The 25809-nt window shown below is 36.4% G+C and overlaps 1 protein-coding gene across 3 annotated transcripts in view; it reads right to left on the bottom strand.

Moving 5' to 3' along the window:
- Positions 1–25809, bottom strand: part of LOC105219960 (sterile alpha motif domain-containing protein 5) — a 277220-nt gene that overhangs the window by 73039 nt on the left and 178372 nt on the right. Inside the window, exon 3 of one of the 3 annotated variants that reach the window (XM_054226157.1) lies at positions 13057–13159. The exons of the other annotated variants lie outside the window; for them this stretch is intronic. Within the exon in view, the coding sequence (XP_054082132.1) occupies positions 13145–13159 (15 nt within the window). The 3' untranslated portion in view covers positions 13057–13144. Of the gene's footprint in view, positions 1–13056; positions 13160–25809 lie in introns of those variants that run through there. 3 annotated transcript variants of the gene reach the window in all.

A 25809-nucleotide genomic window follows, 5' to 3' on the forward strand; every position in this document is an offset into this window, starting at 1 on the left:
CACAATTTGTCTTTTGTTAAAGAAAAGGCTAGGTTAGGTTAGGTTAGGTTCTAAGGCTGACCCATCGTGACAACTGTCCACTGGGACAATTGAAGGTTTCTGTCCATTGTGATGTCAAAAAACTCCTAAGTATGCATCGCAAAGAAAAGGCTACTTTCCAAACAAAATCTCCTTCGCTGAAAAAATTAGTGAACATTCTGTTCTGATTTTGCGACAGAAAAAATGAGCTTAGTCCCATAAGAACTTCTTTATATGAGCAGAAATAATAATGCATTCTGTAGAATTTTTGATTTTCTTCTTTCAATGAAACAAAAAGTGTTGCCTACGCTTTGGAAAATTTTATTGTAATCAAATTTGTCAAAAAATGTATTTGAGAAAGGAATGTATTCGAAAGAAAAAAATATATAAAATCGTTTCCAATTATAATACCGAAAAATGCTTACTAATATTTCATTGATCGTATTCATAAACGCTTTATATTTATTTATATTTTCAATTTTACCCCTTCCGCTAGTTGCTAACTGTAGTTTAATACACGAGATATTCACGTATACTTCCAAATTTAAGACTTTTGGAATTCCAATACTCATATTGAATTGCTTTTTCCTTTACTGTGTTCGAAAAATATTATTTCAGTTCCTCAAGATCAAGATACGTATATCTATAACTCGGAAACCAACCAAAATTTCAGTATATACTATGAAAAATAACATTACTCTCTTTATGGTTATTATTCTTTCCACTTTGTAAAATAATCGTTCGAGAGGTCTATGAGTTTCGATAGGTCGGTCATCCTTAATATAATATATTTAACAAGACACTAGCGTTAATGAGTGAATGTAACATGACTTAACTAATTTTGCAATTATCCGCTCTATCTGCTATGATAAGGCATTTTCTTCGTTAGTTGAAGAAATGTATTTAAATCCTTCTAGATCAATCATTAAGAAAAAATACATCCAAGATTGTGACGATTTCATTCTTAATCCTATTTTTAGTGTTTTATTTATTAATATTACTAACATATAAGCAACAAAAATGATTTTCCTACTTATTTCTCTATTTGTTTTTAAAAAACAAATTGAATTGTCTTTATTGCATTTGGACTGCGTTGGTTTCTTTGCTTTCGCAAGCACAATAAGGGCACTTACGGCCAAATAATCCCTCAATCATCCGCTCAAATGTCTGCATACAAATGAGTGCACACAAAATAAATGTTGGAAATAAATACAGAAATTGAAATAAATATAAAACGAAAGTGCAGGGCGGAGGAGGAGGAGGATGAAAAGTCAAACGCAACAAAGCACAACAAACGGGATATACACTTGACTCCAGAGTGCAACAATGTCGGCGACACCCGAAAACGCTTGTTGTTCTTGCATTGATGAGCTGTAAGCAACAACAGACAGCAACAACAGCAAATTTATCCTGTCGACTTATGGCAAATCCATTTGCACTGTCCAACAACAAATCGCTGGGCGAATGAATTTTGCGCTTTTGTCAAAACATCAAAACAACAGCAACAATAAAAGTCAAAAATGAGTGAACAAAGCGCATGAATGAGGGAGCAACTTCTGGCTTTTTTTGGGCGCTGTTTACTTACTCGCTAACGGTACACTTGTGCATATTTTATTTCATTTTCCGTTTTTGTTAAGCTTTCGCTTTTGTCAAAGGGAAAGTTACTGATCCTTGCTGTATATGTGTGTGTGTGTGTGTGTATGGCTGCCGCTGATGCGATGTTGATGATGTTTGCGAAATGGAATTTTGAGCTGGACACATGCATAAGTAACGCAATTGCACAATGGCCGAGTGAGGACCCAGTCAGGGCATGACAAGGCGAAGGGCGGTGAGGCGTACGCGGGCGGAAAACAAGCAATTTAGTTGCAACAGACAAAGCACAGACACGACCGAGGGATATATGCGCGTATGTGTGTGTGGCTGACAGTTGCATATGCTGCCGGCTACCACTCTTCCTCCACTCATGCACTCCTTATTGCTTATATCCGCATTTTCTCTTTTTTAGCCGCTCATTCGTATGTTCCATGCGAATTGCATTTATTGCATGGCGTAATGCCGAAACGACTCTAAGTGGCATTTAAAAGTATATAGCAACAAATATAAATGTCACACACACACACACAGACACGTGTGTGTTGTAATGTCGTTATGCAGATATGCGCCGACGTAAGCACAAATCACGTCAGACGTGTCGCCGCATGCCAGCAGAGCTTAAGTCTGAGCTGCGGCAGACGTTGCCACACCCACTTGAAGCAGACAGTTAGCTCGTAATGTCGCCGGCATTCGGTTGTACCGTTGTCGTTGTTACGCCAGCGGCTAATACAGGAAGCAGCAACAACAACAACACGCATACTTAGCTAGATTGCAGCAAGAACACAATACAAAACGCATACACTTGCGGTTGCAAATACTCGTGTCTTCATGTGTCTCTGTGTTTGTGCGTGCGTCTACTTGTCCGTGTCTGCTAAAAAGTAAAAGTGTCTGTCTGCTGTTGCTGCGTCGCCACGTTTTATTGATTTTTCTAGTCACGCTGCGTTGAAGCCACCAAAAGATGTGCACATTGGTAATACATAAGTATGTAGACACGCTTGCATTGGCAACAACAACAACAACAAAACGCAGACATTTCTTTCTTTTCCACTTCAGTTAGCTGCTGTCGGTTCTCTTTTTGGTTGCGTTTTCGCTTTTTGCTTTGCACCCACTTAAAGTCCTCACCTCGTTTCATTCGCAACGGCAATTTCCAGCACTTCCACGTAAAATTGCAACTGTTTCTACTAACGGTGGATTTGCGCTTAGCTTACAGTGGTTCTTAAACTGATCCTGGGTGATAAGAAATCCATTATATTTTTTATAAGAAGATAGAATAGATCTACTTTAATAGGAATGGTTCAAAACACAACCTGACTGGAGAGAAATAATAAGAATTCTCAGATTTTTTATCTAAATCCTCATAAGAAATAAAGAGATCCTCATAAAAATACGCCTTAATATTAAATGATTAGCGGTCACTATGACCTTTGCTATTTTATAAGGGTTAAAAAAGCTTTGCATTAATCGACACTAAGTACAATATCCAACAAAATAAATTTTATTAAAAAAAATCAAAACAACTTCCTCCCTAAATTTGATAGCGAATAGTTCTAATAATATATCACCGAAGATATTCCTTAATTTATTATATCTTTAATTTCTTACAACTCTTTTTAATAGTTGGCAACTCTTTTCTAATATATAGTCCAAATTTATAATTTCTGGAAGTCCGATACTTTTGAATTCTTTCTTTCTTGGTTCGACAAAAACTATATTAGTTCTTCAAGTTTATGGTATGCATATTTTTATAGATCCACAAATCGAAAACCAAATAAGATTTCAGATCATACTATAAAAAAAAACATTACTCTCTTTATTGCTATTATTCCATCCATATTGTAAAATAATCGTTCGAGGGGTCTATGAGTTTAGATAAGTAGGTCGTCCTTAACAGAATGCATATAACATAGCACTATTGTTAACCAGAGCAGGTAGCACGAACATAAAATATTTATGCAAATTATTCTATTTGCTGTGAAATTCAACTTAGTATCCAGCCAGTAATTCTAAACAGATCTTTTCTCGCTCTAAAACACTGTACACACAACTCACTGCACCTGTCAAGCTGTTGCCGTGAGTTGAGTGCCATACTCCCACATATCGACACATGCTCTTGTCATACTAAACGCTAACGACATCCTTGTTGTTGTCGCAGCCAGTGCAAATTAGCAAGTGTGTTTCACTTTAAATTTCAGCAACACGCTTTTTATGCAACGCAAGATTACGTCCATACTCGTAATCGCAAGAAGCGCAGACGTGCTGCGCTGCAATTTTTTCAGCATGGAAATTTCATTGCGAATATGAGGAGACAGCAAATGCATGCAAACACTTGGCTCCTACACACTTTAGATTTATCGCTGCGCGACTTTGCTGGATTTTCTTCATTTTTTCTGTCTGAAATTCTTGCTTTTATGCTTTTTTGAAGTTTTCTTATTTTTTGAATTTTTGATTTGCAAATTTATTTTTTATTGTTTATTTTTGATTTTTTCTTTTCTTTGTGTGTTCTGTGCCTTTGTCTGCCGCTCATAAATGTTGAATGTCCTTTGGTGTCCTTTTAAATGTTCTTCCTGCTGCTTGTATTTCGTTTTGCTTACTTTCTTATTTGCTTGCTTCGCTTTGTGGAGTTTTGTTTTATTTCCGCTTTTGCTTCGATTTTTCGCTTCGTTTTCGAGCATTTGCAACTTGAGTGGATATTTAGCATTATCTGCATACTTTCTAGTTGTTGCTGCAATGTCTGGCTGCAACAAATATGTACTTAGGAGGGCATATACATATATTTGAAGAAAGTGCATATGCTTTTCAATTTGTGAGCGCCATTGTGAATTTCATAAGAATGTTTGGAGTCCTCGCTTTAAACTTGAAATTCATTTAAATTTGTTTTTTGGAAGCTAAACAAATCGAAAAGTAGTAAATCGTTTTAATAAAAATAGACGCCACTGTAGATATGGCAGTGTTTGTGAAAATATCTCAGATCTGGACGATAAGCCAACTTCCTCATTTATCAGAAAAGAAAAATATACTAAAGAAGTATTTATATTACAGATCCCTCAAAATAAAGAAGTACGTAATACAGATTTTGGAAAGCATGAGTTCTTAAAAGCTAAGAGTGCTTGAAAAAGATGTTGTCGCCTGTGGGTATGCTTTACAATATTTGTATATGTCTAATATATTACAATATATTATTTTCCTTAATCTGAAAACCGGGATCCATATTGAACGCAGTTCTAAATTGCCGCCTAAAGATTTTACCGAGTCGAGAAAAATTTTTTGTATGACTAAGATTTCTTCTCTTAATTTAACAGAAATATAAATTTAGAAATACGCCGAAATGTAGGCAATGAGTTAGGGTTGATGTTGATGGCAGTATACAACGTTGTTTAATTTTAGTGTAGTAAGGTGTGAATATTAGAGTTAAGGGATCAGAAAGTCATCACACGACTTATTTTGTTAATAGAAATAAAATTCCAAAAATTTTCTTTTACAAATAAAAATTGGAATTCGCTTCTGAATGGCAGTAGAATAAATAATTAAATAGTTATTTTCCTGGTTTTTAACCTTTGCACCAATCACACCAATCGTACACAAAACAAAAACATTTATCTCTTCAGCGCAATCTCAAATGCTCGAGGAATAAAAAATTATCTTTCAATTCAAGTCAAGTCCTGTTGCCACTCCCTTCTCTAGCAAAGAGTTCGCGCCATAACATCGATACTTTCACTTCATTACAACGCACAACATCCGCAATTATCCACATTGATGCCACCAACATACCCTACTCAAAGCGCGCACCATCGACATTTAGCCGTACAACATCAACAGCGTGGACCAGTGGAGAACAAAACAAACTGCGAATGAAACGCCACAATTTATTGTGAGCGCCCGAAAAAGTTGCGTTTGGGGCGCATTGACCCCTGAAAACGTTTGACAGCCAGACAAAAGAAATAAAGTCTAATAAATCTTGTTTGGTTACATTTTAAATGTGCTGACTTCACTGTTTATTCACTGGCATGGCTGTCAGTGAATGCGTTCGCCAACTCATCCTGTGCTGGTCATTTCGCATGCCGTTTTTTTTTAGCAGCGGAGAGGGTTCTTCTCACACATAAAGCGAGAAGTCAAATGATTGTGTGGGTGAAAGGGCTCAACTTGGAGTAGCGAGAGTAAATAAATCTACAAACTCTTGACATCTCAAGCGGTATCAAGACAAAGTTTAACTAGTCGTCTTTCAACGCGTTAAGCGCAAGTGGAGGTGAGGAGGTTTAGCGTTGTTCGATGTAGGCGTTGGGCGCATACTGCTTACGGTGTTAAGTGAAGTCAATTGGCAGTAAAATAGGAACTGTCCAATTTGGAAGGGTTTCTTTTGATAAGTTGGAACTTTTTTTTGGTGAGATGTTATTCCAGCGGGAGTGTGAGTTTCTCTGAGCCTTTTGGGCTTTCACAGGTATGTTGCAAGTTGTTGAATTCTTTCTTTAATTTTTTTCGACTCTACAATCAGTTCGGATTGGTTTCATTTATTCTCACTGCAGTTGAACATATCTTTTATACTTTTAAGAGACGTGGGATCAATGTAGTTTTTTTCTATTTTTACTCCTCTAGACGTTATGTGTAGCAATGTAAAATCCATATCTGATCAGTAAGTCAAACAAGTATATTTATCCGACCGCCATAAACCCTATTACTCGGGTTATAAGTTAACTTATTATTAGGTAAGTTTGTAGAAATTCGGTATAAGTTAGGCCTGACGCCGATCGAATAGGAAATGGTATTACGTATACTACCAACAATCTTCATGATGATCTATTGTGAGAGATTGTCTGGAAACAAGAACTATGGAATACATTCCCATTCGCGGGATAAATGTTTCATTATGGTTGTCACATATTGGTTATAGATGTCTTTTATTGATTTTGAGAACGGTAGGAGGGATCCCAATACTAGTCTTCTATGAAAAGTAAAGCAAGCCTGAAAACTTTTAGCGAGCCACACATGGTCAAAGATGTATTTGAAAACATTCAGAGTTTAGTGTCCCTCAAATAATATATATCGGACGATCACGTAATTGGTCAGTGTATAACTCTTATTAGTTCATGTATCACTAAGAAACTCAACTTTAATGGAAATATTATTGATTCCAACGGCAAAAAGAATTCCACATTTTTGTTATCCAAAGCGAATGTCTTAATATTTTTGAAATGTTTTAGGTGGGGTAACATCGTAAGAAATCTTTATATATATAGTACAATAACTTCCGTACATAATCTGCAATTTAATGCGGCCAATCAAAGAAAAGCCCACTGGATAAAATTGACATAAATGTAACAAACTCGATAACAATAATAATTTCACAGGCCCCACTCCACAGCGACATAAGCCTTCTCAACTGAGTAGCGGTAAAAACGAATTTTATGACCGGAAAATATGCTCGCCGCATATCACGAAATTCGTGCGGGTAACCAGAAATGCAACCAAAATATATACACAAATGGATCGGACAACCGAAATGATTGTATCAAAGGAGAGCCCAATCGTAAAAAACAAAGGCGAAACGAATGCAGTGCAAACGGCATGCAAAACAGCTGGAGTAGCAGTTGAAAGCCGTGCAAATGGGTGCAAATGCACCGAGCGCAACAACAATAAAATGCTAGGCGAGTGCAACAACAACAAGAGGCGGCGGCAATACGAGTGGCAAACGAGCAAACGAAATGACTCACAAATGTCAAACTGTTGGAAATTTATGACTTTTGCATTGCAGAAATGACTCCATGAGCCACGGCTGACATATGTATGTTTGTTGTTGGTGTTTGTGTTTGCGGCTTTTATTACTTTATTTTTAACAACGCCATGGCTAAAATCATCATCATGTTTGGCGTTGCGATAAATACGGTTGCTGCCGCTGCCAACGTCGCTGTCGCAGCAACAACCGCAGCCAACAGCCGAAAAAATTACAATTTCATGTCACTTGTCAATAAGGTGCAAATGAAATGAAAATATTACTTCATCTACCTCCACTCCCCGCACACTCCCCCTACTCTGCAGGCTAGCAGCAGCAGCTGCCGGGAAGCATTCACCTTACCTTCCTGGTTTTTTCGTTGGCACCGGTTGACATATTTCGTGCATGTGTCCATATTTAACTTGCCGCATTGTTGTTATTGTTGTTCTTCCATTTTTATTTCCACTTGTTCATTTGCTCAGTGACAGCAACAGTTTTCTGTGTTTATTTCTGACTTCCGTGATGTTTCCGCTTCTCCCATGGACTTTCTTTTTTTCTTTTCCGCCTAAAAGCAGTCTTTTCCCTTGTTGTTGTTGTTGCTTGTGTTTCGTTTGTTATTTATATTTGAAGTTTTTACGCATGTTTCCTACGTGGATTTTTATAGACTGACGACATTTTGTGCCAGAACTTTGCTTTTATGCATATGTTACATAAGTGTTGGTTGTTGTTGCTGTACAACAAAGAGCAACAAAAACAAAAACAAGCCACAAAACAACATTTGCAGCAGCGCAATAACAATAATAACAACACAAACAAGCCCGTCAATGATTTAATTTCGTCAGTGCGTGCAAATGCGAGCCCTTGCGCTTGTGCGCCTAAAAGCAATCAACATTTTACGAGTTGTTGTAAAAATCGTCGGCGTACATATGTTGTCGCATGCGTTGCGCGCTTCGTTGATTTGTCGCATAAATTTGCAAATTGTGGCAAATGCAATGCAAATTACAATATTCTAAAGTAGTAAAAGCTGTTCGCTGTGGCAGCATTCATGCAAATTGCGCAACTATTTTGGGGGGAAAATGTTATGGCTGTACACAGGAGTGCATTGGGTGTTGTCATAGAGGGTTTTACAACTTTTAGAGTTGTATAAATATAACATTTAGGGTCATACATTAGGAGTGACCTAAATAAATTAAATAAAAGTTCCATTAACCAAATTTTAAGTTTTTTTTAAAGCTTATATTGGTATATGTATTTTAATTTTGGGCATACATTAGGGCTGTAATTAAAAAAAAAATCAAACGAATGTGATCACTTTTACGAAATTTGAAGCTTTCTCCTGAAAGCTTTTTAGAAAACTTTCTCTAAAGCTTTTTCTAAAGCTTTTTAGAAAGCTTTTAGGGCATACTTTAAGCGTGATCACAAAAAAATCAGTTAAAATGTATACCTTCTACAAAATTTGAAGCTTTCTTTTCAAAGCTTTTTTCGGAAAGCTTTCTTATTAAAGCTTTTTAAAAGCTATTTTTTAATCAAATAAAAACGATCCCTTTCTTCAACTTTGATGGTTTTTTTTCAAAGCTTTTTTAGAGAGCTTTTTTATTAAAGCTTTTTAAGAAAGACTTTTTTGAAAGTTGAATAATGGTTAAATCTTTGTCATTACAATTAAATTTATTACTATCGCACAAGCAAAAAATTAAGAGTTTTACTCTCACTCAACCTTAACAGTTATAAATTATAATTTAACTCATCCACTCGACATAATTTACATTCCACAAAGCAGTAGCTTGTTGCATAAGCCCATTTAATGGTTACATAAGCAACTATGGCATGGTGTAACTAGCGCAAAGGATACAGTAATTCGCCAATTAACTTCAAAAGATGCTAATTTATTTATTTCAACAACTCACAGGCATCCCCCCTTCAAAATGGTAAATCTTTAAAGACACCTTCCATTAACACCAAAAACACGACAAGAGCAACAACAACAATAAACTGTGTGAGCAATAAATCAAGACGAAAGAATTCTCAAGTAGCTTCGCCTTTGAAGTGAGTGAGCTTCACGCGATGCTGTGCGTCAACAAAAGTAAAGGCCGCGTCGCAACAGCGTAAAAGGCGTGTGGCGTAAGGCGCTAACGGTACAGAGAGCTTGTGCTGTGAGTGCAGTGTAATTGATTAATGGAAAACAATTATATTCTTCGGTAGTGTTTAAAGTGTACGAGAGCGACACTCCAACACACACACCCAGAGAACAGTGTTCGCCTTGAAGTGGCAGTTTTTCAGCGCACAATGGAAGCCATTCAAGGAAAAAAAGACGGCACAAGTAGTAAAGGCGTTGCGAGAAGACTGTGCGAATACAAAGTGAGTGAGTATTAAATTAAGAGAGTGACAGTGCAAGCCAAAGGCGCTGAATGTAGGACACGCAAAAGGTGAACACTGAGCAATTAAGTCACTTTCGCAGGCAACAAATCAAATTGGCGTGCGACTAAGGTCGTCGTGGAGTAGGCAAGCAGTAATGGAATTACATCAAATTGACGCTGCACCGGAATTTAGGTTATGTAATTATAAAATAAAATTGTTGCTTTTATAAATGTGTTTTAGGAGAATTGTAATTAAATGAAGGTGAGTTGCTAAAATGGCACACACTCATATAAATGCCATTAAAAATTTTTATTGGAAAATATATTTTGTTTAGACACTCTTACTTACTCTAGCAAGCAGCTAATTCTAGTTTCATTTGCTCTTTAAGTTAATCAGAGGGAAGTTTAACGGTAGTCATAGCTTATTACTAACAGCTTTAACTTCTTGACTAACTTCCAACTTCGTTGAAAATTCGTTTGAAATAAAACTCTTATCTGAACACCAACATATTATTCCGATCATTCAAGCGGTAGCTCATGCCGTAGCCAGTTCGCATTGTTTTTGCGCGCGAAAGGGTGTGAAATTCCAACTCCCGTCCCTTCGTTCGTACACTCATTTACCGCATCAATTGCAACACATTTTTGCTGTTGCTCGCGCTTGAAAGGGTGTTTTGCTTGATTGTATTGCGTTTACGGTGAATTGCTGGCTGTTAATACAACTAAAGCGTGTTGTTCTTGTTGTTAGATGCAGAAGCTGGGAATTGGGTTGAATGGAGCGCCACAAAAGCGCAATAAATTTTTCAATGTCACATGTTCAACGGCGCCACCGCTTCTCCTCACTTTTGTTCGCGCTACCAGAGGTGATAATGCTGCTACAGGCGTTTGCTTTACCCAACTTGACTGGCTGAGCGCTTAGCGGAATCGACTTTGTGATAAATGGCGCGCGTCTGCCAGAGTCAACGCTTTTGAATAGCGAAATAGTTCGAAACAGCGCGTGAGCTCCTGCTTTTGATTCGAAGTGAATGCTGAAGACTTGCGAGATAGCGGCGATGTAGTCGTAGTTGACGTAATCACACTGAAGAGACTTTATTATAAGAGGTGTGTTCAAAAAAATGAAGGGAAGTCTTTAACTAAAGACTATTCAAAAAGAAAAGAGTTTGAGAAGTTTTTCGACGATTGGAAGGTACTATTTTTAACATTAATGTAGATGAATGCATAGTTTCATTTTTTAAAAAACGAAAAATTCCTGTTATTTTTTGAACACACCTCGTATGCTAGGAAAATAATGCCCTTATAAGTCTAACTATTTTTTTTCTAAATTTAACGGTATTATTGTGGTGTGTAGGGGAATAAGGTCATATGTAGAAGTACACGCAAGTGAGGAAAGTTTCTGATTGCCATAGACTTGGGAGTGGCCAGAAACGATTCTTTTGCATATGACTCAAGCAGCTCACGACTTCCGATTTTAGACCAAGTATCCTCTGTGTAGCCAACAGTCAACCGTTTGATCGCGTGCTAAAGTGAGAAGGCGAAGCCCGCTTCTGCAGTTGTACGCAGGGTTTGAGACCCAACACATAAATAAAAAAACTCCCCAATGAAAGACCAAACATTATTGTGGTAATTTCCTGCCATTTTGGTGTTTCTTTGAAAATTAAAATTTCTTTGCAAGTTTGCGTTCTAATCCGCTAAAAGCCGTAGGAAGTAAAAACAAGTCAAGGTCGAGAAAAGTTTCGCATTTTAGAATGCTTTGTTGACTTTTCGTAACATAAAGTGATTTTTTTCGGCATTTCACGCATTGAATTAGTTAGCCAAGCTGCAAAAATAGACTTAATGAATTTAAATGAGCAAACGAAATGATAAATGCGCTCCCTCTCTCACTCCCAGACATTTTTAAAAGAACAAAGACAACTGGTGTATTGGTTTATTATTTTATGGTTTTATGGACTTGTGCGTTTCGTCTATGCACTTCGCTACGTTTTTTCAGCTTTCGAGTGTTTTCTATTTGAAATTCCAGTAGCAAAAAAAAATATATTAAAATAAGCTTAAAATATTTGCATTTAATTTGATTCCCGCTCTTTGTATGTGGTGAAGGTGCCGCATGAAAGTGTAAATTGAAAGTAAATATGCAAATACATCTATATTTATATAAAAGCATATTTTAACGCCGCCTTTTATGTGTGGGAATTAATTTCATTTTATTGCATCACTTTTCCATTAAAAATAAAATAACACAAATCTTAATTATCAAAAGTACACACTCCACATACACACACATCTTACTCTCCACATTCACTTCATTGTATTTTTAAATTTTTTTGTTGCACACTAAAACTCACTACGTACGCTATTTTGTATTTTGTTTGCACGCTAGTTGCTCTCCATTGTGTTGTTTGGCATTTTCTTTGCTTAATTTAAAAATATTGCACCTGTGCGGCCACACAGTGTCTCTATACATGATGCAGTCACGCCACTCAGCTCTACACCTCACTCAGCACTCCACCTTCACAGCCACACTCCCCCATCCACCCGCCTTCAAGTGAGTGCCTTTGTTGCTTGTCAGTCGCAGTACTTACCTAAATTACATTTAACACTTCTTCTATTTATGTGCCTTTGTCTCTTCTACATTTGCTGAGTGCCTTTGCATGCTGATTACAGTTATTATTGTCATTGTAGGTGTACTTTAACAACATACAAATACAAATACTCAACACACTCAGCATGCAAATAAATGCAAACAAACGGCATGTGAACCTCACACACCTCACTCCCTAACGAGCGCTCCAGCTTCACTCGTTGATTTGACGTTTTCCTTGCAACCGCATCTAGATTATTGTGGATGCCACAATCTACAGCTTTCTTGTCACTACTATGCGACTTGTGTTTATATTTTTAGTATTATTATTTTTCTTGTTGTTGTTTTATATCTTCATATTGTTGCTCTATATTTACTTTTGGCTTTTGCCCTCTCTAACTAACTGTTTGAAGACTGTCGCTTTGCTTTGTCGGCTTAACTGTGTATACATACTCATATACCATTATACAGATATGTATATGTGTATGCTGTGGCAATATATTCTCGTGTGAATTTTCACATATTTTCCACTTAGACGAGCAGAGATTTTATAGACATATTCATACTCATTTTAATCTTCATTTGCTTATTTATTTATTTAACGACAATATTTTGTATGCTTCATAAGCCATTTGATGTGATAAATATAGAAGAGGGAAGGCATTACTTATAGCGAATTAGGAAATGTCATGCATTAGAACATGGAAAGTAGTCCATCATAAGGATATAAATTTAAATTTTGCGTAGAGTTATAGTATAAGATATATTTCCACAATTATTTGGAGTATTGTATTCTGTGAAAAATTCTTTTCAACTTGTTTTAATAAATCAAGCTTTATATATATATGAAGTATTTTTTTTATCACAATACTGTAAACCTGTGGGTATTTGGAAAGGTTTTCATCAAGTTTTACATACCTGCAAAGACAAAAAAATATTTTTTATTATTTTAGGTTAGAAAAAAACTTATAAAAATATTTTAAGTGTAAAAATCTCCTAAGATTTTAGATACAAATATTCAGATTTCCTGAAACCCAAATTTATTTCAGAGTAAAATTTTCGGTATATTAGATCTATTGGATCTCCAAGGAATCTAGGATTATTAAATTAAAAGATTCTTTCGTCAATTCAGTCAAGTTGTGTGGAAGCTTTTTAACAGTCTCTTTTACACTCTAGTCTATCACAACCCACTGGTTCTGATAGTATAGTATTATACTCTAAGCAAACTTCGAATTGTAAAATGGCAGCCTTGATCAGAAAAATGTAAAAATATTTATATTTTGTATTAAAGAAACAACAACAACAAAACTTTTGTTTTCCCTGGTTTCGAAACTTACAAAGAGATCTTATTGTCTTCAAATCATGGTTCGTAGCTTTCTTCATTATTATAATCTACATAAATCTACAGGAAGATTGAGACATCGAGACATTTTCTCCTTCAGGACGAACTTCGGGAAACCAGTTGAACTGTTCCGAGTACAAATAAGTTGCCTGTACAAATTTGTAGAAGGCTCAAAGCGCTTTGTCGTCACTTCAGTATCTCGGACATTCTTTTTGAGGAGTTCGCGATATCACTAAGGACAGTCTTTCGCTATCCCAGTGGGATTTTCTGCTTCACAGGGATCAACCCTTTAATATAACTTAACGTAAAGTTTAGAAAATCACGATTTTTATTGTAAAATAATAAATAATGGAATTTTTTTTAATCGAAAACTGATGCAATACAACTTTTCGAAGTAAGCTCACTACCGCGCCATCTAGCGGCTCGAAACATGACTGGTTTCCATGAAATGATTTCGTAATCTTTATAAGGCAAATGTACACATATAATACAGTCATACATCTTCATAATATTCAACTTGATACCAAGCGAATCGATCCTTAATAAAGGATCAACCTTTCATCAGTTAAAAAAATTAACTTTTTATCAAAAAAGCGTTTTTTCAATTGAGCTTTTCCTTACTATAAACGCTCACTGGGTAACAAAAGCAGAAATACGCACATGAGTATAAGTATAAAATATATAGACAAACTCATTAGTTAGTACATTTGGCTAGATCTTTTGTCACACTTTATTCCTATTTTGAACGCACACAAACTCCCAGCACACACCAAACCAACGGCACATAGCTTGCAATCAGCATAAATTTATATTTTTTGCTAATATTCTTATTGTTGTTTCATGTCACCGAGGACAAATTGCACAGAACATGCAAGATACCAGAGCATATCTATATATACAGACATGCACACAAACATGTGTTAGTATGTATGTGTGTGTGTGTCGCTTAATGGATATACTTGTGGTTTGTATGTACACAAATATATGCATAACGATATATGCAAATACATAACTTAGCATTTAGAAGTTTTTATTTGCACAAACACATAGACATATTCACGAGTATACAAGCAGATGTGTGTCTATATGTATATGTGCGTGTGTTTGTATATTGCATTTGTGTGGACTACTGTCAACCACATCAATTCCTTTATTGTACGGCATTTTTTCGTTGTTTTGTTGCTGCGCAGCATTTAGGCAACTTAACAAGGATTTAAAAGGTTTTCGCTGTCATCGACATGCAAAATGAAGCAGCGCAAAGCACTCATACGCCATGTCGTACACCGTGGTACATGTGTACATGCTGGCAAATGGTGGCAGATGTATGTGTGTGATTGTGTGCATGGCAATAGAGAGCTATTAGCCAAATCAGCGCGTCGACAAAGACAGTTAGAGTGACTGTGGAGAGGGAGTGAGCGGATGTGTGAGTGCTGAAACATCGCTAACAGCTGTTGTTGGCGTTGTTATAGGTGTGTGTGTGAAAATTTGAAAAACCCTGTGTGTTTTAGAAAAAAATTTTAAATAAATGAAAAACAAAAGCAAAATATGTCATTCATTGGTTCTTTGTTTTTTTTTTCGTTTCTGGCTTGGCCATCGCACACAAATTGTTTAGACACACCAAGTTTGAATGGCGATAAATTACCGGATATGTGTCATTACTCATGCATATGCTCACATACACACATTTACATATTGTATTTTGAATTTGAAAAATGCCAAAAGCGATTTCGAATACGCTATTTTAGTTACGCTTGCCAAACAGAAAATCACTCGCATGCAACCGTCACCAGTATTAGCGAGTGTCAACTGAGATTTGAGCAAATAAACAGGAGTATTTTGTGTTGTGGAATTGAAGTGCCGTTAGCACGGTTTAAAATCAGCTTTTTGTTGACAAGTTGGCACATGCTTAGCACAAAAGTAAACAAATTAAAATAATGACTTGAAAAATGGATTTCATTCATGTGGCATGTGAGTATATTTTTCATTGAAAAAAAAAAAATTAATCCTGGAATTTAATTAACAAATGTGTGTCTTAAAATATTTATTTTTTCATCAACTAATGCGCCAAAATAACTACTCACTTATTTATATAATTTGCGGGTAGTGACAGACACCAGCCCATGAAAAACAATTCACTTATTTATGAGTGGGTTTTCAACAGCAGCTCCAGCTGTCTAAATATAACTGTGGAAAGCATCTTTCGGAACTTTTGTGTCGTCAAGCGTGTTTTCTTGAGCTCCATTCTTCATTCATAGTTAATATTGCATGGCGTTGGAGAAAATAATATAATACAGTTATGTGGCTTGCTTGCTTGCCTCGATTCATTGACGAATGCGAAAAGGTCACGTTGAATTATTAATAAAGGCATTTCGGTGTATATTGAGCAAGGGAAATGTTCCGGCAACATATGGCACACAAACGAAGATGTTGGAATATATTTGAGCTAAAGAAGCTGCACTGTCGGAAAATGTTGATATTTTTTGCCTATCAAAACATTTATTAGGCGAGAGAAACTAACTTTTTTATGAAATTTAAATTTTTTTTAATAATTTAAACCGTTATTTCAAAACCAAAAATACTGAATTTATAATATTTTCATTCCTAATAGGTCTTTTCAATTTATATCCTCAACAAAAACTTAATTTCACAACGGTCCTCGAATCCTAAAAGGTACAAAACAGCAAGCAGCTGCCTCAAAATAATATAAAACACCAACAAAAAAGAAAGATATCTGTAACGTCACTATTTCAACATTTTCCTCAGCGCCTTGCTGACCTTGAGGCAGCCAAGCGTGAAATAACAGCAGATGAGCGGACGTTGATAATAACTTCATATTGATATTGACGGCGGACAGCGGACAGCAGCGGTGGCCCGGCGATTTGCCTTGTCTGTTTATCTTTGCTGGTATTTATTGCATTGTCCGGTTGGCTTTGTTTGCCCAAAAATATTCAATACTGAATCTGAAGATTTCAATACTTGTGATTTGACAGCGCCAGCACTTTGCTTGCGCACAGATCTCACAGCGGTTGCTTGTTTGTTTTGCTGTTGTAATAAGCACAAATTTATGCCATAAGCGTTGTATTTGATTTTCGACGTGCTTGCAGCATACGAATGAATGTGAAATGGAGGGAAAAAAATAAAAATATAATAATATGATTTCGGCAGTAAGGCAGACGGTAGAAATTACACGCATTTAACTGTTGAGGCTGAGTGACCGTTGAGTGGATATTGGTGAAGGATCTAATTTTATGAAAAAAGAGAGATTGTTGGAGTGTGTAGGGAGGGATTTTTCAGTGCTTTAAACAAAATGAAAATAATTATTAAAACGAGTCTGATAAGTAAATGTGTTATTTGACTTCTATAATTAAAGTCCATTTTTTAAGGTTTTGCTTTGTATTTTTTCTGTATTAAATTATCATTTCCCAAAATGTATTAGTCACAAGCGGAAGATTATCAATTGAAAATCATATTTTAATTTTGTTTGAATTTTTTTTTGGATAGGTGGCAACCCCAATCGAAGACTTGTCTTAAAATTATTTTTTTATTGTCATTTTGAAACTTTATTTATATCTCAAGGCTTTGTTTTTCCAGTCCTCTCCTCATTTAACATCAAATCATCCTAAAGGTATGCTATGTTTAACTTTTGCTTAATGAAATTGATAATAAATTAAAGCAAATAAAGTAATTACTAGCCTTTTTATTAACCAGCACGCAATTTAGTTAATTATTTATGGATATTTGTTACAGTGAACACTCGCTAATGGCAACCAATAAACATTTATTGAAAAAATAATTACTTTTGACATAAAAATTGCTTCTGGATTGATTTGAAACTGTTCGAAAACAATATAAAATTGACTTCCATGAACATAAAAAAACATATTTTTGTCATAATATTAACATATTTGCTTGATTATTAGCATTATATCAGCCATAACCATTGACCTCATTATTCGAACTCTATGAAAACATTAATAGTACATTCACATTTCATTATTAGTGCGCTTATTACAGCGAAATAGGCTAATAATTAACTACTTAAAGCTAATCGAATTCTGACAAAAGGCTTTACAAGAGCTCTCGCTGGTTCACTGAACCATTCGGCGCATTAAAGTATGCTACGTTCTGCGCTGTTAATTGCACAATCTAACGGCATACCTACAAGCTACAAGCAACTTAACTAATCAAGGCAAAATGTCAAACAAACAAACACAAAATGACAGGCCCACCACATTACATAACTATGCATAACGGTACAACTAAAGCCATTTGCTTTGCTTGTCACTTTTCATTTACATTTGTGATAATGTTGTGTCTGCCCCGCCAGTAGTAATGAAGCCGCCTATAGTAATGAATAATAAGTTGTAATTGCGCTGTGTTCTGTAAGTAAATATTGCCTCTTCTACTAGTGTGGTGGAGTGTGTGTGTGTGCGGCACTCACATAAATCAAAATTCGTTGAAATGGCGCTCATTCGCGGTGATTAACATTTCCATTTGGGGCCAATGCCACATACTTATGCCTCCCTCCTACCAGTCACAGCCTGTCGTTGTGGCATACTTTAGGGCGTTATGACTGCTTTACTATTGCTACAACCAAAATAAATACACACAAATTAACGTTGATAACAAAACCAATAGAATAATTTAATTGAGCTACGCAGCAGGCGGTGTCAGGAGGTGTACACCACAGTGATGTGGTTATTAAGTGCTTGAGGGCGGGGGTCTTGCTTTGCATAAGGAAAGTAATTTGATAAATGCTTTTAGATTCATATTCATGATATTTCTGAAGTATATTTCAACAATTCTTTGTGAAAAGCATTTTTTAAGCTCTACTCAAAGAGTTTTCATAGAAATTGTAACCCTAAAAATGATTGAAAAATTCAAATTAAATAAAGCAAACTCGGAATATAGCTGTGTTTGAGTTTGAAATCTCCGAAAGCAATTCCAACTGCCAAAAAAAGTGCAAAAAAAAAAACTTTGAAAAATATTGAACCCACGTTTATTGAGTCTGTTGGGTATTATATTTAATTTTTTTTTTATACACACACACACATATCTATATGAATTTATATATACGTTGATTTGTTAGTTACGCGCCAGAGGCTTATGCGCTCCACAAAGCCTGCATTTAGCTTAAATTTGTATATCTTATATTTTTTGCGGATTTCTCTCTGCCGCTTGCCAGCTAGAGAGAGAGTGAAAAATAATATTTTTAATATTTTATGACATTGCACTTGCACACACATTGCATGCTGCATGCCACATGTGGCAATGTGCATTTAGCGCAGGTGGCATGTGACCACATTTGCGGTTTATGCACACACAGACACACTCATACTCTCATATATAAACTTTATATAGAAATTATTGTATTTTAGTGATGTGTTTTTCTTATTGTAGTTGTGTCGCCTTCTAAAAATTTCATTTCAATATTGTTTTTTTTCATATATATTTGCCTTTTGTTAGAGGCTTAGCAGGTTTTCTGCCTGCAAATATTCATACTTATGTGTGAGTAAGTGAAATGAAAATGCAAGCCACGTTGTTGTAATTGAAATTGATGTGTGTGGTTTAAATACAATTTGCCCGAAATCAAAATATTTTTGCTTTAGTATAAAACATATGCAGTTATATCAGTTTTTTTTTCGAATACTTTCGGACATACCACTCACAAATTACGAGTGAGGACATATTGTGACTTATTGTCTTCATATGTATTTGAAAGGATTTTATTACATTTCTCATACAAACGAGTCGAGTTTTCAAACAACATAAAAATATAGCTTTAAATATTCTCAATAGAATGAGAAATTATACTTCCACAGATCTACAGACCATATCAGATTTATTCGTTATCGATCCAGACCCGGATAGACCATCGACAGTCTCCTAACACCCTTAGCTAGTAGCTAGCGTAGCAGCACGTTATCTGCCTATTAGATCACAATTAATTTTACACTTTCAACAACAATTTCTACTGGACCTGGATCTCTCGTTATGTGACCTTGTTGACAATTAATTTCACAATTTATAGATAATCGTTACAACACCAACAACTATGTTAGTAGACATAATCCAGAAACGACAATCTCGGTAATGCTCTCACTGATCTTCTCGAGCACTCTTCCAATAACCTATCATGAACGTCACATAGATGGTGTTTAGAGTTAGAACCTCTGAGAAAGTTCAACATAATGTGTATAATTTGGTATTTACCTAAACCTAGAAAGCCAGAAATTCAAGATTGTTCCATTTAGGGTCGTTGTCAATATTTTTCAATGCCCATTGGGAAGTTCTAACAAAAAAGGAAGCAAACACATGTGTGGAATAAAGTTCTAAATAGCAATATCATATCGAGAAAAAAGGGCGCCGCCTCACCAGCTCAATCTCGAGTCCCTTTTACTTCCATTTTTTGCCAAAATTATTCGTGATTTTCTTTAGGTTTAACAACAACTGTTGACTCATTTAAGCCAAATTTTATGATATTCAAGGGTGCAACCAATTGCGGCTGTGTTATTGCGACAATAGCAATTACCACGCACACACATACATACAATCAAAAGAAACTTTATAGGTGCATATATCCAAGCATATGAGCGCATGAGTTTGCATGTAGCTCCAAAATCCCACTTGAGTATGTACATATGTATGTGTGGAATATCACATTTCTGCCAGTAGTGCAAAACTTCCAAAAAATACTTTTTATTGTGTTTTTTTTGTTTTAATGTGTTTCATTTTGTTATTGTTGTTTTATGACCGTTGCGATTTGTTGCTTAGCTGACTAGTGCAGCACCAAGAAACACATACACACATATACGTATAAACGAAGTTATGTATACAAAAGCAGCCATTAACAGCACACGCTCTTCTCCCCCACACCGCTCCGCCAATGGTTTGGACATGTCAGCACACCCACGAAATGACTTTTTAATCCTGCAGGAGTCGTAATTCTAAGATGATTTTCTTGTTTGTGCAACTGTTGAAATGAAGAAAAGGCAGAGGAAAAAATCAAGGACAAAAACAACAACAACAACAGCAAAAATAACACAGAGAAAAGCGAAATAAAATTCGTCAGCCAATTTGGGAGTGTTGTTGTTGTTGCTGCCACATGGTCATGCAATTATACAATCTGTGTGTGGCCACAAATTTTATAGACCCCACAAGAACAAAGACAAAAACACGAAGAAATGTTGGCAATAAAAGCGAATAAGAATAAGAGCAACAACAACAAAACACAGCAAAAATAAATAGCAAACGATGGGGAATTGGCAGTGTCATTGCTTACTCTCTATTACTTGGTGGTTACCCGAGTGAGAGAGAGGGAGATTTCTGTGATTGCTGTAGCTGTTGCATTATTAAAACGATTTTGTTGTAAAAAAGTTGATGTTGTTGTTATTGTGTTTGTTGCTATTGCTCGACAACAGACGTTGCTACAATTACTTCTAATAACCCGAAGTGTCACACATATGAAGTACATACATACATATGTGTGTGTGTCTGTATGTATGGATATATGTGTGTGTGTGTTCTAACAAGGTGAGCCAGTCAACTAACGGCCCCCAAAGCGCTGCGTTGACAGCTGTGTCGTAGGTGTAAATTGAGTTTTTGTTTAACAACAATTTAAACAGCAACAATGTGACAGCAACAACAACTGGCAGTGTAAATGAGAAAGCAGAAAGTACGCTTTGAAAAATCACAAATGTGAACCCTGAAACGCTGTGGAAATTTATGTATGAGAGTGTGTTTCTGTGTGGCAACATTCCATTGACATTCGTCAGTTGACATTTGTCGCCATGTTGCAACAACTTTTCGTGTTGTTGTTACTTTAGTCACCATTGAACATTTGTTGTACCTATTCGTATTACAATTTGTGTTTTGTTGTTGATATTATGCATCAACCAGCGCCGACGTCGCCTGATTGCAACTGCCGCCACACGAGTGCGAATGCCAGTCTACAATGCATGTAGTACACTCGTGTGCAAAGCTATGCAACGGTGTGTGGGTTCACATTTTTGTGGAGTTGCTATGAAAATTCCACAAATGCCCACCTCTCTGTCAAGCTTTTGTCGCCGCCAACTCCGGTACTTCGGCGCACAAATAAATATGCAACACCCCAAACAAGAGGCAGTCAGGTGACTGTTGACAAGCCATCAGTCATGCAGTCGGTTAGTCAGTCAATCCTTTTGCTGTTGTTGTTCTTGTCGTTGCTGTTGCATAAATTGTCATGCCAGATTGTCATGTGTCAGTCTGAGCGGAGATCTGTGTCTGAGTAGGTGCCTGTCTGTGTGTTTGTGCAACAAAGCGGTGTTGCATGCAATGCTTGACTCACACAATCCAACCACCAACAAATTGTACATGCAATTTGCGAGCAGCATGGAGGTGTTGCAAGTAGTTGAGTTGCAGTTGGGGGTAGAGGCACATGCCCCCTGCATTGTGCGCTGCTAAAGCGGTGCAAAGTATTTGCAAATAAAAATTTAATTGCTTTTTGACGCGAACTCTGACGAATTGCTTTGCAACTCAAGCTCATATATTCAACAAAACAACAACAAACATACACTCAAACACACACCAGCTCCCTTCCATTTATACTATAAAATACAAGCACTCGACTGCGTTTCGGTTGTTCGGCGTGTCGGCTTACATTGCAACGCGTGTGGAGCATGTGGCTTCACAACACATACATTTGCCACACATTCAACTGCATTTCATTGTTGTTGTTGTTTTGCATTTTTATTTCCGCCGCATTATTGACGTTATTTTATGACATTTGCATTTGGCAGCTACAACAACAACAACAAACGCTTAACATACAATAATAGTGGCACAGCAAGCGCTTGGAAAAAATGAAAATCAACAACAACTACAATGGTAATAAAAATACTACAATATATACATATATGTATATATAGACGTTCCTGTTTTTTATCATCCATATAAGCCATATAAACTTGGCGCCAGTCGCACTTGCTCCTGGCCTGCTTGCCTTTGAAATGCAAATTTTCGCATATTTGCTGATTGTTTTATTTCAATTATGCTTTCCACTTTTTACTGCCACTCTTTGTTGTTGTTGTTTATTTATTTTATTCGCCCGCCTCACGGTACTATTTAAAATGGCATTAAAAATATGAAGGAAGTGCATGCGGAAATCGTACGAAGCAAATTTAATTGTCAGGCTATGGTGGCGTCTAATTGATTGCAGGGCAACGCCTAAATGTATGCTATAAAATTGTAAAGACGTAGTAAATAACGGTATTTTCTAGAACTGAAATATTAAAATTCAATCAAAAAAATTACTTTCAACATTTACCACACTAAGAGCCGAAATCGCTGCCGTACGATAATGATGGTTGAGGCACCGAACCCTCGAAATACCTTGCGTTCCGCTTGGAAGTCAGTGTTAGATTAAGTAGTTATCCTAAGAGGGAGTATAACCTTACTTCTGTGAAGTTAAGAATTAGTACAATGACTGACCAATTATGGTTAGGTAATTAAAAACCCCTGCTCCGGGGTGGGGTTGTTGAATAAAATTTAGATTATATAAGGAGTATTTTATGTTGGACTGTTAAATCCGCAATGAGATCAAAGAACAAAATCTGTTGAAATCGCTCGAAGAATGTGCCAGTCTTTCGAGTACTGGAAACTTTCCCAAAAGCTTTCCGAAAAGCTCTTAAGAATTTTTCATTTTCAATAATGAAAGCCTTCAGTGTTTTGACAAGTGACAAGTGATGCTTTCTGAGTGAAATGTGTTATATATAAACTAATTACACTACATTAGTTAGACCAGGGTCTGGCAATAGTCCAAAATGTGTTTTCAAGCTTTTTAGTCTTAACAAAAATAAAAGATATCCCGCAAAGGCTGAAGCTATATAAATTTGAGTAGACTGAATTAAGGTCAATTATATTTCAGGGTGTCTAATTGATAAGGAAACGTCTATACTCGTTCGTGTTCGTATAATTTTCATGAATTTTGGACAGTTATAGCACGAAAAACGAGACCTGTCTTACTCCCTCTTACTGCTAAAATTGGGACTACATCCGTCTCGAGATACATCGACTGGACTATCTTGCTGATACTAAATAAACCGTAAAACCGTTCTTTAAAGAGTTTTTAACTTAAATCAAATAAATAACGAAAAACTATAATCTTGAGTCAACAACCAACTTTAATGGCAATAAAATGTAAGCCGGGGAAAAAACCCACAAATTATTACAACAAAAATTGCCATATTGTTGATGTGAGTGCACATGAAGTGCTAAAGTGCAGAGAGCACAATAGCGTTAAAGAGTGTGATGGCAAAGTACAAAAATCATATGAAGGCCAAGCTATTACAGCTATTTCATTTAATGAACAGGGCGGAGCCGATTGACAGGATAAGCAAAGCGATAGCGGCGAGTATGACGACATATTTCCGGATAAATAGCTGCTGGTGGCGACGGAGGTGGAGAGAGAGTACAAAAAGAAGGAAGTAATGGGTGGACAGGTGCTTGGGCCGAAACTGCCAAACACAGAAATGCGCGCGAGTAAATGTGTGAAAACAGAAGCGGACAAACAAACAAAAGTGTTTTAGTGTAACAAAATTTCAGCTGAAACTGGGTGAGTCAGCTGCACAAAAGGAGCGGAGAAGCGACGCCTAAACTTGAAACTTTAATCCACCCACTCTCTGCCTCACACACGCTTGCAGCTAGCAACTTTATTATTGGCTTTATCGCCGTGTTTTATGCTGTGTGTATATTCGCGCGGAGCGGAGTGGAGCGAGGTGACTGGTGCTGCTACTGCTGGCGTAAAGAACGTGACTCGCTGTTAATGCCGCTTTTAAATATAATCTTAACGTTGCAATTACCTTGCCACATTGCGTTGCGCGCTGCCAGCTTTTCAGGGCATTTATGGCGGCATTCGAGGTGCTATGACCCAACATGGGAGCGTGAGTGTGAGTGCGTATGTGTGTGTGACGTTCATTTTCAACGCAGTTACTTTAATGAACTTTTGCCACTACACTTAAACGCTGGGGATTATCATATTTAATAACATCGTAAAATAGTCGTTACAGCTGCTAAGTAAGCAAAGGTGACTGCCAAGCACCGACATACATATGTATGTGTGTGCGTGTTTGTTGCTTTTGTTTCTTCAGTGGCTTACGACGTCGGCAACAAAGCTTTGTTGCACTTGCTACTGCCATTACTTTTATCTAGCGCTGCTGCCGCCGCTGATGATGATGCTGTCATTTTTGAGATAGTCCTCAACAACAATGGCGCAACCTTACATGACTCGCACACACAAACACACAGATAAACACACTCAGGCATACTAAATGCGTAGCATACTTTTAGACAGGTTGTGTTGGTATTAACTTTTTGCTATTCAAGTGAACGCATAGCAGTGTTTCTCTGTGTGTGTGTGTGTGTTATGGGTGTCACCATTTAGTATGTAATGTGCTATGGTTATGTAAGGTTATGTGCTCTTTTCCGTCCTTTGCTTTATTTCTGTTCATTCTAAATATTTTTACAGCCTTTTGTTTATTGTAAGGGTTTCTAACCTTGTTGTTGTTGTTGTTTTCGTTTTTATCTACTAATGGCACTATTCTGTTAATGTTAGTGGCAACATATTTTTTTACTTAATCTCTAGTGATGGCAGTGCTTAGCTGAGAGTGCGCAATAATTTTCTAAATATTCTAGAATATATAAGTATAAATGTGGCACCATTTTTTAGGCTTTTTTTTATGTGAAAAGGCATACATTTTTTATTTGTTTAATTAGTGTTGTTTTTAGTGCTGGTTTTTACTCGCTTGTATTAAAGAGTACTAAATCGACGACAGAACTAGCATATTTTTATTTCGAGCTAATTTATATAATATTGCATCGAGCTAAGTTGCAGGATTTAAATTTTATTTATTTAAATTATTGACCATTTGCAAGCCATCTGTATGGTCTATTCAATGACAGGTTTGTGGAAATCTGCTAGAGTTTATCTATGGTTAGTTTTTTCACATTAGTAACACTATAATCGGTCTAGTATAAATGTAAGGTGACAATAATAAAGCATTATGATGTTTAAAGAGAGATCATAATAAGACTAAGATTAAGAAAAATTTAAATATTTGCATCGGTATTTACCTCAGAGCTCAGGGATGATTCTGATTTATGCAGAGCTGACGAGCCGATGCTCTGGAAACTATCTTTTCTAATCGAGAACCTTTCGAAAGCCCTTCAACGTTAGCATAAAGATTTTCAA

Source organism: Zeugodacus cucurbitae, chromosome 2 (genome assembly GCF_028554725.1).
Source record: "Zeugodacus cucurbitae isolate PBARC_wt_2022May chromosome 2, idZeuCucr1.2, whole genome shotgun sequence".
Classification (NCBI taxonomy): domain Eukaryota; kingdom Metazoa; phylum Arthropoda; class Insecta; order Diptera; family Tephritidae; genus Zeugodacus; species Zeugodacus cucurbitae.